This window comes from Silurus meridionalis, chromosome 26 (genome assembly GCF_014805685.1).
Source record: "Silurus meridionalis isolate SWU-2019-XX chromosome 26, ASM1480568v1, whole genome shotgun sequence".
Lineage (NCBI taxonomy): Eukaryota > Metazoa > Chordata > Actinopteri > Siluriformes > Siluridae > Silurus > Silurus meridionalis.
Window position 1 is genome coordinate 13,036,981 of NC_060909.1, and position 14,195 is coordinate 13,051,175.

Consider the following 14,195-nt stretch of genomic DNA (forward strand, 5'->3'; position numbering starts at 1 on the left):
AAAAAAATGTATAAGTACAACTTTTCTTTTTTATAATTGTATTAATACACTATATGGACAAAAGTAATCAGCCATAATTCCATAATTCCAAAATTTTCAGCCATATGTGCTTCTTCCACAAGCTGTTAAAAAGTTGAGAGGCACAAAATTGTATATGATGTCTTTGGATGCATACATTTTTTCCCTCACTTAAACTAGGAGATCCAAACCTCTGTGCACAAAGCCAGCTCCAGAAGATCTGCTTTACATGGGTTGGAGTGGAGGATCTTGAGCAACCAGCTGTAGAGCTCTGACCTCAGCTTTACTGAACACCTTTGTGATGAAACGCTGATTGCACCCCAGGCCTCCTCACCCTACATCAGCACCTTACTTTACTAACACCCTCGTGGATGAATGAGCACAAATCTCCACAACCACACTCCAAAAATCTAGTAGAACATCTTTCCAGAAGAGGTAGTTATAACTAAATGTGGAATAAATGTGGAATAAGATGTTCAAAAAGCACATACGAACCTTAGTCAGGTGTCCACACACTTTTGTCTATATAGTGTGTTTATTAACTGCAGCACATATTTCATATTCTGTTTCCTTTTTGTAGTAAAAATGCTAAAATTGTGAAGGTTTTCAATAGCAAACGGTTAGCTGAACGTAAAAGTAACAATAATAGCACAAAAACTAAATGCATGTGCTAAAGTGCTGTTTTAGGCACAATAATAAAGGTTTTTGCCCAAATAAACCCAAATAAACACTTGTGTGTGTATACGTGAGTGTGTATATGTGTTTAACAAACACAAGGTTTTTATTTTATAAAAAGAGCATTTATTTCAAAGTTTTCCGCTTCGTAGATTGAAGCACATAATAAAGCAACAGTACAATGTTCATAAAATATAAGTGTGATGCTGTAACAGTTTCTTACATGTCGAAATACTGATATTCGTATGTATACTAAAATAAGAACTTTTAAAATTGTACAAATAGTTACCATAAAATCGACATAGAAATTAGCCGTTCTTTCACCGCGATAGGACAGATTGCTATTTTTCTCACAAGGGAGAATAAAATACGCCAAAACATTTAAAAGAAAAACAAACAAATAAAGAAAAAAATGGCGACACTTGAAATAATAAGTCATAATAATTATATCATAATAAAATAATAATAATAATAATCGTAATAAAAAGACGTACATGTAACCAGTAGGCGTGAGTTTGATCCTCAAGAGACATTATTTGCACAATTGTACTGTACACAGGTTATATGGGTTTAGTTTGTATTTAGGATATATTTTTCGGTTTAAAAAAGAAATGCACTGCGCTGCGAGAGTGTCCATGATTTAAGGCGGTTTCCGAGCTCACGTGTCGTTCATTGTGTAATTGTTCACCAGGGACATTTCTTTATTATTTTTATTATTCATGTGTTGTTCATATTTCTGTGTAAGATAATACAGATGAAATCAAAATAATACAAAATAAAACAAATAAGACCAGGTTTGGGTCATTCCTCCAATGTCCTGTTAGAGGCGCTGTTGATGAGGGACACGTCTCAAATCGCTGACGTATTTCTGTGTGTTGTGTTAATAAGGCAACTGTTTTTTTTCCTCTCTCCTGCGTGAGCTCGTTCACAGTATCAGCAATCAACTTTGAGTACGTCGTGTCTCACACAGGCGCTGCTTTGACTTTCTGTACGTTCCCGTGTCAGAGGCGTTTGTTTATTTAGTTTTTTTTTTTAATATATTTTTTTTTAAATTCCTTTTATTTATTTTTTTTCTCTTTTTCTCTGCTCCATTAGTTCCGTTCACGCCTACGTAAAAGATTCCTGGAAGTATACTGGACGTATACTGGAACGAAAATACGACCTAAATAGATGAAAGTCGTGGAATTGCTTATAGTAAACGTCACACAGCACACGTCGTTAGTGGAAGTGATGGAAAAGGGGGAGAGGGGGAGGTGTTTTGGATGGGCGTGTATTTATTTATTAATTTTTATTTTTATTTTATTTTTTGAGAAGACGAACGTGATCCGTCGTTAAGAGTTGTCTTCGGTTGCGAGTCTTTGGTGCCGTACAGGTCAGCGAGTTTTTGAAACGTGGCCCCAGTTCTGGAGGTAGTCGTAGTCCAGGTCCGAATCTGTGGTCACCGATTCCAGTGAGCTCAGAGATCCGGCGATGGAGCCCCGCCCTTCATAGCCATACACCTGGATGGAGTCGCACGGAGGTGCCGTCGGTCGTTGTCTGCGTCGCACACTCGCGTCTTTATGAACTCGTCCACATCGACGCCGTTGCCGCCGGGTCTCAGTCCGGCACGGATGCTGTAGCTCAGCTCGGGTTTGATGTCTTTGCGAGGCAGGAAGCCGTTGATTCCGTCGGGATTCTGCAGTGTGGCGATGTCGAAAGCCTCCGTGTCCTCCTCACCTCCGCCCTCATCATCATAGGTGATGATGTTCTCACGGATGTCCTCCTCTTCGAACACGATTAGAGGTTCTTTCTTCTGACGTCGCAGCGCCACGAAGAGCACCACGATCGCTATGGAGAAACATCTGTTTAGTCAATCTATTTTGATTTTTTATGACATTTATTTTTGTGTTTGTAAAAATGTATAAATGTCAGCACATTTATAATATAACATATATATTATATAACATATAAAATCATATATAGATTATTCTTACTGCTGAAGGGCAGCTAATAAATATATATAAAAATGTGATACTACTAGCATTTAAACAAAGTCTCCATTGAACCCGGTGGTTAAACACCAACTATTTCATTCTAGATGAAATGATTAATGATTAGAGCTGAACAGTGCAGTGTGATGTGTTGGGTGTTACCCAGCAGGATGACGATGCAGGCGAGGATGGCGATGAGTGCGCCGGTGCTGAGGCCCGCTGGCAGGAATAACGGTTCCACGTTACAGGACAGGATGTTGTACTTGCTGTCGCAGCTGCACACGCGGATCAGGAGCGTGTTGGTGCTGCTGAGAGGAGGCACTCCGTTATCGCTGATTTCGATGGGCAGAGCGTAAACATCCTGGGTCGACCTACTGTAACTTTTCCGGATTGAAACAATTGTAGCTGTACTGTCTGTAGAGTTAAGCAAGAAAGAAGAAACAGGAAAAACATCAGTACAGTGAATAGAAGTAACCAGATTGTGATGATAAATATTTTCATTATATTCCTCGAATAAAGTCTATGACTATCACACTGACACACTGACTATCCATTCAGCCTTATAGTCTTTTTGTTCACTTTTACTACTTTACGCCCATCAGAAACTCTGAATGACCACCAAAGATAAAAAAAACGATCCATTTCCATAAACCATGTGTACATTGCTAATAACTGAGGTTAAGATTATTAAAATCTATGTTTTATAATCAGCATTATAGGACTGCTGATATAAAAACTAAAGAGATTGTGTGGGTCAATGGCACAGAAAGCTGAAATTAGTGAATGGAACATTTATCTGCTGTTGGAAGTGTAATCAGAGAGGTGGTGGAGAAGGCCATATTGGTTTTATTCCAGCGGGAGAATAGCGGATGGATGAGTGCCAACACGCTTTCCTAAAGCGCAAGGTCACACACACGAAGGAAAGATGGAGCGAGTTCATTTAGGGGCCTGCGGATCGGTAATTTTCCCTCCCCGTGGAGTCGTTGTCTTCAGAGCTCTAATGAGACGCCTTCAGTGCTCAGACGGCGTGACACGCTCTAACCACTCTATCAATCTACGCTATCTATTAGCTTTCTATATAATATTCTCTTTGCAAGATTACCATGGGCACTGTAAAGCACAGACTCGTCACTAAGAACAGGAACAAATGACTCCTGAGGGTCTCGCCTGCCTGAGGAGCGTGATAAGAAGCTGTTTGAAGCTTGGGCCATATGACAACAATCAGATACAGTGATAGATTTCAGACACAGAAATTTCTCTGTGTTGTGTTAATAAGGCAACTGTTTTTTCCTCTCTCCTGCGTGAGCTCGTTCACAGTATCAGCAATCAACTTTGAGTACGTCGTGTCTCACACAGGCGCTGCTTTGACTTTCTGTACGTTCCGTGTCAGAGGCGTTTGTTTATTTAGTTTTTTTTAATATATTTTTTTAAATTCCTTTTATTTATTTTTTTTCTCTTTTTCTCTGCTCCATTAGTTCCGTTCACGCCTACGTAAAAGATTCCTGGAAGTATACTGGACGTATACTGGAACGAAAATACGACCTAAATAGATGAAAGTCGTGGAATTGCTTATAGTAAACGTCACACAGCACACGTCGTTAGTGGAAGTGATGGAAAAGGGGGAGAGGGGAGGTGTTTTGGATGGGCGTGTATTTATTTATTAATTTTTATTTTTATTTTATTTTTTGAGAAGACGAACGTGATCCGTCGTTAAGAGTTGTCTTCGGTTGCCGAGTCTTTGGTGCCGTACAGGTCAGCGAGTTTTTTGAAACGTGGCCCCCAGTTCTGGAGGTAGTCGTAGTCCAGGTCCGAATCTGTGGTCACCGATTCCAGTGAGCTCAGAGATCCGGCGATGGAGCCCCGCCCTTCATAGCCATACACCTGGATGGAGTCGTACGGAGGTGCCGTCGGGTCGTTGTCTGCGTCGCACACTCGCGTCTTTATGAACTCGTCCACATCGACGCCGTTGCCGCCGGGTCTCAGTCCGGCACGGATGCTGTAGCTCAGCTCGGGTTTGATGTCTTTGCGAGGCAGGAAGCCGTTGATTCCGTCGGGATTCTGCAGTGTGGCGATGTCGAAAGCCTCCGTGTCCTCCTCACCTCCGCCCTCATCATCATAGGTGATGATGTTCTCACGGATGTCCTCCTCTTCGAACACGATTAGAGGTTCTTTCTTCTGACGTCGCAGCGCCACGAAGAGCACCACGATCGCTATGGAGAAACATCTGTTTAGTCAATCTATTTTGATTTTTTATGACATTTATTTTTGTGTTTGTAAAAATGTATAAATGTCAGCACATTTATAATATAACATATATATTATATAACATATAAAATCATATATAGATTATTCTTACTGCTGAAGGGCAGCTAATAAATATATATAAAAATGTGATACTACTAGCATTTAAACAAAGTCTCCATTGAACCCGGTGGTTAAACACCAACTATTTCATTCTAGATGAAATGATTAATGATTAGAGCTGAACAGTGCAGTGTGATGTGTTGGGTGTTACCCAGCAGGATGACGATGCAGGCGAGGATGGCGATGAGTGCGCCGGTGCTGAGGCCCGCTGGCAGGAATAACGGTTCCACGTTACAGGACAGGATGTTGTACTTGCTGTCGCAGCTGCACACGCGGATCAGGAGCGTGTTGGTGCTGCTGAGAGGAGGCACTCCGTTATCGCTGATTTCGATGGGCAGAGCGTAAACATCCTGGGTCGACCTACTGTAACTTTTCCGGATTGAAACAATTGTAGCTGTACTGTCTGTAGAGTTAAGCAAGAAAGAAGAAACAGGAAAAACATCAGTACAGTGAATAGAAGTAACCAGATTGTGATGATAAATATTTTCATTATATTCCTCGAATAAAGTCTATGACTATCACACTGACACACTGACTATCCATTCAGCCTTATAGTCTTTTTGTTCACTTTTACTACTTTACGCCCATCAGAAACTCTGAATGACCACCAAAGATAAAAAAAAAACGATCCATTTCCATAAACCATGTGTACATTGCTAATAACTGAGGTTAAGATTATTAAAATCTATGTTTTATAATCAGCATTATAGGACTGCTGATATAAAAACTAAAGAGATTGTGTGGGTCAATGGCACAGAAAGCTGAAATTAGTGAATGGAACATTTATCTGCTGTTGGAAGTGTAATCAGAGAGGTGGTGGAGAAGGCCATATTGGTTTTATTCCAGCGGGAGAATAGCGGATGGATGAGTGCCAACACGCTTTCCTAAAGCGCAAGGTCACACACACGAAGGAAAGATGGAGCGAGTTCATTTAGGGGCCTGCGGATCGGTAATTTTCCCTCCCCGTGGAGTCGTTGTCTTCAGAGCTCTAATGAGACGCCTTCAGTGCTCAGACGGCGTGACACGCTCTAACCACTCTATCAATCTACGCTTATCTATTAGCTTTCTATATAATATTCTCTTTGCAAGATTACCATGGGCACTGTAAAGCACAGACTCGTCACTAAGAACAGGAACAAATGACTCCTGAGGGTCTCGCCTGCCTGAGGAGCGTGATAAGAAGCTGTTTGAAGCTTGGGCCATATGACAACAATCAGATACAGTGATAGATTTCAGACACAGAAATTTTCTCATTTCATGATTATTACTGAGTTATCATTGTATTTAAAACTCTGTAAAAATATTTATATCAAAATAAATTATAAAACAGTTTTCAATGAAATGATATTCATGTTTTATGTACTCTGATTTAATCATGAACTTTCATCATATATATAGATTTATATTCTTCAGTTGTGAGTAAAAACTTTTATGGTCATGTGACCAAACCAACATTTACTCAATGGACACCAGAATAAATGAGTGGAGATAAAAAGAATAGAACTTCAGATCTGTGTCCATTATATTTTTAAAGAGTCTCTGATAACAACGGTCAGTCAGAGCAACCCAATCCATCGCAGTCCCATCATCAGCGTTTGAAATATGGTGTGTGAAAAAGCTCTCGTTTCCACTCTCATTATAACAGATCAGACAGAGAAGAGAGAGGAGTTATATCTCGCTCTTTCTCTCTTTAATTCTGTGACTCCACAGATGCCTACAGAGTCGTCTGTAAAGAGGGTTTATCTCAGAATTTAAAAGATTCATTTAACCCGAATTGATCACGTGCTTTTCTCTTGCAGTGGTGATGTTCAGGACCATGAACCCCTCTCATGGAGCTCATCACATACTTCAAAGTGGAACTTAATGATGTGGAACATGACCATTTAGAAGAAAGCGATTTTATACAAGAAAACTTTGTGGTAAAAAAAAAAAAATAATAATAATAATAATAATAATAATAAAAAAAAAAAAATATATATATATATATATATATATATATATATATATATATATATATATATATATATATACATACTATCAACTATATTACTTTGTGGTAAAAATAAATAATAATAAAACTAAAAAATACAGTTTGTCCTTGACTTCTGGCATTCTTCTACACACACACACACACACACACACACACACACATATATATATATATATATATATATATATATATATATATATATATATATATATATATATATATACTATCAACTATATTACATTTTATATACTTATTAATTTAGTGTTAAAAAATGTCAGTGTTGATTAAACCAAATTATTCAATTAATTTTATCAAATTATTAATTATTGTAGCTATCACAGAGAGGTGTACTTTCTTTTTGTATATTTCAGTATTTCAACTGTATTTGAGTTGAATAATACATTTGGAATAGGGAACCAACAGGGATATTAAATATACAGGTGTGTAGTATTAGTTGAAACCTGTTGCATGATCTAGCTAGCTGTGAAAATCACGGAATAATAAGTTTCTAATCGTTATGAATATATAACCGGAAAATGTATAATGTATCCCAAATCTCTGATTGTAATGCACACATGGTATGTTTGGTAATTTGTCATTTTGTTCATTAATTTATAGGTTTATGTGCTTCTCCATATGTGAAAACTCAATTAAATTGCATATCTAAAGGTAGTTTTTATTTAATTTTATTTTCTTCACAGTGTCCATATGGTGTTTATTATGTTGACTGTGCTGACCCTTAGAAAGCAGAGATAACACATCAGCTGAAGCGTGTTTCTTTCCTGATCAGAAGAAAACATTCAGGAGCCGTTAACATTACTATGAAATGAAACAGAAATATATAATAAAACAAATTGAAACGTATTAATTCTTACTAATTAATATTGCAATAATTTATTTGCATAGAAGGCCCAAAGTCATTGGTTCAAAAAAGGCTCATAACTGCCCAAATTTCTTCGCTAAGAAAATTGTATTTTAATTGTATTTTTTGAATGATGTAATGAAGCATGACTGGGTAGGTGAGAAACTTCTGTCTTCTTGCTTACATTCGTATCATGACATCAGATGATTGATTTACTGAATATTAGTCTAAATGACGTTTTATTATCTTGTTCTTCAGACACTGAACTAAAATTCGAGCAAAAATCAACAATAACAAATGTGTTAATTAAACTGTTTTAACACTTCTGTGGGAAAACAGACAGCATGGGCGTCTGTATGCAGCATCCCTACTCAAAAACCTCTGGCTGTTAATGCCAAAACATGGGAGTATACACTCTGCATGTAAATGAAGGGATCAAACACATATTTTCCTAAACTTAGAAAAGCCAGCAGTGTGTAGAGACCCTCTCCTGCTGCAGAAAATGACTACATGACATTTTTTTGTTTTCCTACAAATCTCCATATATATTACATGAGGTTCATATATATATATATATATATATATATATATATATATATATATATATATATATATATATATATATATATATATATATACATACTGTACAGGTGCATCTCAATAAATTAGAATATCATTAAAAAGTTTATTTTAGTAATTTAATCTCAGAAAATTTTATATTTCTTATATATTTTAAGGTGAATACAAATAAAAATAAAAAGATTTTTAACAGAAATGTTGGACTATTTAAAAATATGAACATGTACTGAACTCAATACTCAGGCAAGGCTTCCTTTACATGAATTACTGCAGTGACATGGAGGCGATCTGTCTGTGATGCTGCTGAAGTGGTATGGAAGTCCAGGTTGCTCTGATAGCGGCCTTTAGCACTTCTACATTGTTGGGTCTGGTGTCTCATATCCTCCTTCTTACAATACCCCACAGATTCTCTATGGTATTTAGGTCAGGTAAGTTTGCTGGCCAATCATGCACATTGATACCATGGTCCTTAAACCAGGTATTAGTACTTTTGGCAGTGTGTGCAGGTGCCAAGTCCTGTTGGAAATTTGAATCAGCAACTCCATAAAGCTGGTCAGCAAAGGGAAGCATGAAGTGCACTCAAACTTCCTGGTAGACGGCTGTGCTGACCTTGGACTTGATAAATCACAGTGTACCAACACCAGCAGATGACATGACTCCCCAAACCACCACTGACTGTGCAAACTTTACACTGGACCTTAAACAACTTGGATTCTGTGCCTCTTCTCTCTTCTTCCAGACTCTGGGACCTTGATTTCCAAATGAAATGCAAAATTTTCTTTCCTTTCATCTGAAAAGACTACTTTGATCCACTGAGCAACAGCCCAGTCCTTTTTGTCCTTTGCCCAGGTAAGACACCTCTGATGTTGTCTCTGGTTCAGGAGTGGCTTGACACAAGGAATCGGTCAGTTGTAGCCCATGGATACGTCTGTGTATGGAGGCTCTTGAAGCACTGACTCCAGCTGCAGTCCACTCTTTGTGGATCTCCTCCAAATTCTTGAATGGGCTTCATTTCACCTTTTTCTACCACATTATTTCTTTCCATTAAACTTTCCATTAATGTGCTTGGATACAGCACTCTGTGATTAGCAGCTTCTTTAGCGATGATGTTGTGTGTCTTACCCTCCATGTGCAGGGTGTCAATGATCGTCTTCTGGACAACTGTCAAGTTAGCAGTCTTACCCAATGATTGTGGAGCCTGAACCAGACTGAGACACCATTTAAAGGCTCAGGAAAAATTTGTAGGTGTTTGGTTTTAGTTAGCTAATTAGAGTGTGACACCACTAGTCTCCAATATTATTAACTTTTTCACAATATTCAAATTTTTTGATATACTGAATTTGTGGTTTTCATTAGCTGTAAGCCATAATCATCAAAATAAAAATAAATAAACACTTGAAATATATCAGTCTGTGTGTGATGTATCTATATAATATATGAGTTTCACTTTTTGTATTGAAATACTAAAATAAATCAACTTTTTTATGACATTCTAATTTATTAAGATGCACCTGTATATATGTGCATACATACACACTTATGTTCTCTTATTTCAATTATTCCATTGACTGATATTTTGAATTCACAGTAATAAATTGTTTTAACTTAAAAAAAAATGTGGCAAACAAAACACCACTATTTATTACCTTCTCATCAAATAAAATAAAAATCCATACATTTCAGACCATTGTAAAGTTGTTACAATCATCGTAAAAAAAGTGCAGTGTTTTCCTGTTTTCACAAAGTGATGATATAACCTTTGTGGTGAATGAACAACTGCTGTTTCTATTTTAGATACATTTGACCAGGTACAAGTTTACTCCTGTGAAATGAATGTACAGTTCATGATATGGTGATTTTTTTACCTCTGTTGTCCTTCAGAGAGAAGTTATGGTTATTGGCCACTTTGGGAGAGAGGCTGAAGTGAAAATGCTGCCGGTGTGCCATTTCGTCTTTATCCACTGCACTCACTGTCTTTATGGGCTGCAGAGGGAAGCAATCAGCATGTCACGAAAAATATAGCCAAGCTCTAATACAGTTTGTCCTTGACTTCTGGCATTGTTCTACATATATATATATATATATATATATATATATATATATATATATATATATATATATATATATATATATATATACAGTGAGGAAAATAAGTATTTGAACACCCTGCTATTTTGCAAGTTCTCCCACTTAGAAATCATGGAGGGTCTGAAATTGTCATCGAGGTGCATGTCCACTGTGAGAGACATAAAAAAAAAAAAAAATCCAGAAATCACAATGTATGATTTTTGAACTATTTATTTGTATGATACAGCTGCAAATAAGTATTTGAACACCTGAGAAAGTCAATGTTATTATTTGGTACAGTAGCCTTTGTTTGCAATTACAGAGGTCAAACGTTTCCTGTAGTTTTTCACCAGGTTTGCACACACTGCAGGAGGGATTTTGGCCCACCTCCACACAGATCTTCTCTAGATCAGTCAGGTTTCTGGCCTGTCGCTGAGAAACACGGAGTTTGAGCTCCTCCAAAGATTCTCTATTGGGTTTAGGTCTGAGACTGGCTAGGCCACGCCAGAACCTTGATATGCTTCTTACAGAGCCACTCCTTGGTTATCCTGGCTGTGTGCTTGGTCATTGTCATGTTGGAAGACCCAGCCTCGACCCATCTTCAATGCTCTAACTGAGGGAAGGAGGTTGTTCCCAAAATCTCGCAATACATGGCCCCAGTCATCCTCTCCTTAATACAGTGCAGTCGCCCTGTCCCATGTGCAGAAAAACACCCCAAAGCATGATGCTACCACCCCATGCTTCACAGTAGGGATGGTGTTCTTGGGATGGTACTCATCATTCTTCTTCCTCCAAACACGTTTAGTGGAATTATGACCCAAAAGTTCTATTTTGGTCTCATCTGACCACATGACTTTCTCCCATGACTCCTCTGGATCATCCAAATGGTCATTGGCAAACTTAAGACGTGCCTGGACATGTGCTGGTTTAAGCAGGGGAACCTTCCGTGCCATGCATGATTTCAAACCATGACGCCTTAGTGTATTACCAACAGTAACCTTGGAAACGGTGGTCCCAGCTCTTTTCAGGTCATTGACCAGCTCCTCCCGTGTAGTTCTGGGCTGATTTCTCACCTTCCTTAGGATCATTGAGACCCCACGAGGTGAGATCTTGCATGGAGCCCCAGTCCGAGGGAGATTGACAGTCATGTTTAGCTTCTTCCATTTTCTAATGATTGCTCCAACAGTGGACCTTTTTCACCAAGCTGCTTGGCAATTTCCCGTAGCCCTTTCCAGCCTTGTGGAGGTGTACAATTTTGTCTCTAGTGTCTTTGGACAGCTCTTTGGTCTTGGCCATGTTAGTAGTTGGATTCTTACTGATTGTATGGGGTGGACAGGTGTCTTTATGCAGCTAACGACCTCAAGCAGGTGCATCTAATTTAGGATAATAAATGTAGTGGAGGTGGACATTTTAAAGGCAGACTAACAGGTCTTTGAGGGTCAGAATTCTAGCTGATAGACAGGTGTTCAAATACTTATTTGCAGCTGTATCATACAAATAAATAGTTTAAAAATCATATATTGTGATTTCTGAATTTTTTTTGTTAGATTATGTCTCTCACAGTGGACATGCACCTACGATGACAATTTCAGACCCCTTCATGATTTCTAAGTGGGAGAACTTGCAAAATAGCAGAGTGTTCAAATACTTATTTTCCTCACTGTATATATATATATATATATATATATATATATATATATATATATATATATATATATATATATATATATATATACCTTCCATTTCCTCATTAATAATACATCAAAACTTCAGTTCCATCAGTGTACGTTCTGTTCTGTCAGTTCGATTTTGTAAACACTTTTTGGTGTCTGTAAATGTTCAGTTCTTAAAAAAAATAAAAAATCAGTGGAAAGTGTTGCGTTTCTTACAGCTATGAAATGTGTGTGTCAGCGCTGCCTCATACTTAATGAAGTCTGACTCTTTCCAGCAGCGTAACTGTACAATAGTTATGCAAATTTCTCTTTGTTTCAGAAAGAAAGTTATAGAGTGCATACATACAATATTAGTCTTCTAGATGATTCATGTTTCTTTTAAAAGCTTTTTATTTTTAAATTTGAAAGTGACTCATTCAGTGACATAACAGCGTTTAGGACAGAAAACGATGATGAAGATAGTTACCGTTCCGGGATTGATATTTTCACACATGAGCACTTCATCCTGAGTGGCGAACTCCGGAGCATTGTCGTTAACATCCTTTACTTTAATGTTCACTCGTACTTTAGTATCTTGATGATGTCCACCTGAAACAAAATAAAGCACACACATGGGTGAAATGTGTGTTTTTGACTATGAGTTTGTAAATGTAAATAAATGTGGGTGTGTGTATGTGTGTGTATTAATGTGTAAGCATGCATGAGTTGGTAAGCACAAATGAGCACAGATAAGTGTGTGTACAGTATGTGTGAGTATTGGTGTGTGAATAAAAAGAATAATAATAATAAAAATTATATATATATATATATATATATATATATATATATATATAGCTGGGTTATGCAAAAATGTGCACATCTATCTATCTATCTATCTATCTATCTATCTATCTATCTATCTATCTATCTATCTATCTATCTATCTATCTATCTATCTATCTATCTATCTATCTAACCACTGGTACACATCATAAACACATTTACTCCTATTCAAACTGGATTATGTGAGTAGTGAATGTGTTTATGACGTGTACCAGTAATGGACGAAGTAAATAGATACTTTATTTAACTTTTGAATTTACAAATCTCACTGCTTGTCTGGAAGCTGGTATCAGAGAGCAGGGTCCCCTGGAGCAGGGGGGATTGTGTGCCTTGCTCAGGGGCTCAGCAGTGGCAGTTTGACATTGCTGGAGCTTGAACCCCTGACCTTATGATCAGTAACCCAGAGCCTTAACCACTGGACCACCACTGCCATTAAATACACAAACCATGTACCTGAGTAGAGATACAGTAGGTAAAATATTACACCAGTAAAAGAAAAAGTGCTTCCTTTAAACTTTGTATTTGCCAGTTTATGTAAAAAGACTCTGTTATTCTTAATAATCAATACTCAATCTATTATTATAATGGTATTAATGAGTCAAACACTGATTGTTATCTATTAAAATTATCATGAGCCAAAACCTTCTACTTCTACACTACTTCGAAAAAAAATATGCCAATAAGGCCATAGGTGTTGTGGCAAGTTTGAGTCAGGAGTTTCATCTATCATTTATTCCTCTCAAAAATCTTCTGCTTGCTTGCTGTTTGTTGTATGTTGGTGATAAGTAGATACCACTAAATAACCCTGATTGGTGCCTTGCTGTGTGCTTGACGATTTAGTTTTAATCCACTCATAAATAAAAAGGAACGACTGATTTCATTTCTCAAAATATATTTGAGTAAAAAGTGAGATATTTGACTTTGAAATGTAGTGAAATTAAAGTAAAAGTCTGCCTAAATGAAAATACTTCAGTAAAGTACAGATACACAAAAAAGCTACTTAAGTACAGTTACAAATTGCATTTACCCCGTTACTGTCCCCCACTGATGTGTACACTGTGAGCATGAGCAGGAAGGATTTATGATCATAATAACAATGTAATTAACAGTATTTTAACCTTTTTCATCATAGGGTACCATCATACATATATCTCATCACAGTGCTGGCAGGGAAT

General features: G+C 37.4%; 1 protein-coding gene and 1 pseudogene across 1 annotated transcript in view; both read right to left on the reverse strand.

Annotated features, from left to right (window-relative positions):
- Nucleotides 1–796: 796 nt before the first annotated feature.
- Nucleotides 797–3,262, reverse strand: LOC124379623 (annotated as a pseudogene).
- Nucleotides 3,263–4,080: 818 nt separating this feature from the next.
- cdh11 (cadherin 11, type 2, OB-cadherin (osteoblast)) overlaps nucleotides 4,081–14,195 on the reverse strand; it is a 79,090-nt gene continuing 68,975 nt past the window's right edge. The window contains exons 9-12 of the mRNA XM_046840518.1: nucleotides 12,665–12,786; nucleotides 10,324–10,441; nucleotides 5,179–5,430; nucleotides 4,081–4,873 (exon numbers count right to left, since the gene is read on the reverse strand). Of these exons, the coding sequence (XP_046696474.1) occupies nucleotides 4,374–4,873; nucleotides 5,179–5,430; nucleotides 10,324–10,441; nucleotides 12,665–12,786 (992 nt within the window). The 3' untranslated portion in view covers nucleotides 4,081–4,373. The remainder of the gene's footprint in view (nucleotides 4,874–5,178; nucleotides 5,431–10,323; nucleotides 10,442–12,664; nucleotides 12,787–14,195) is intronic.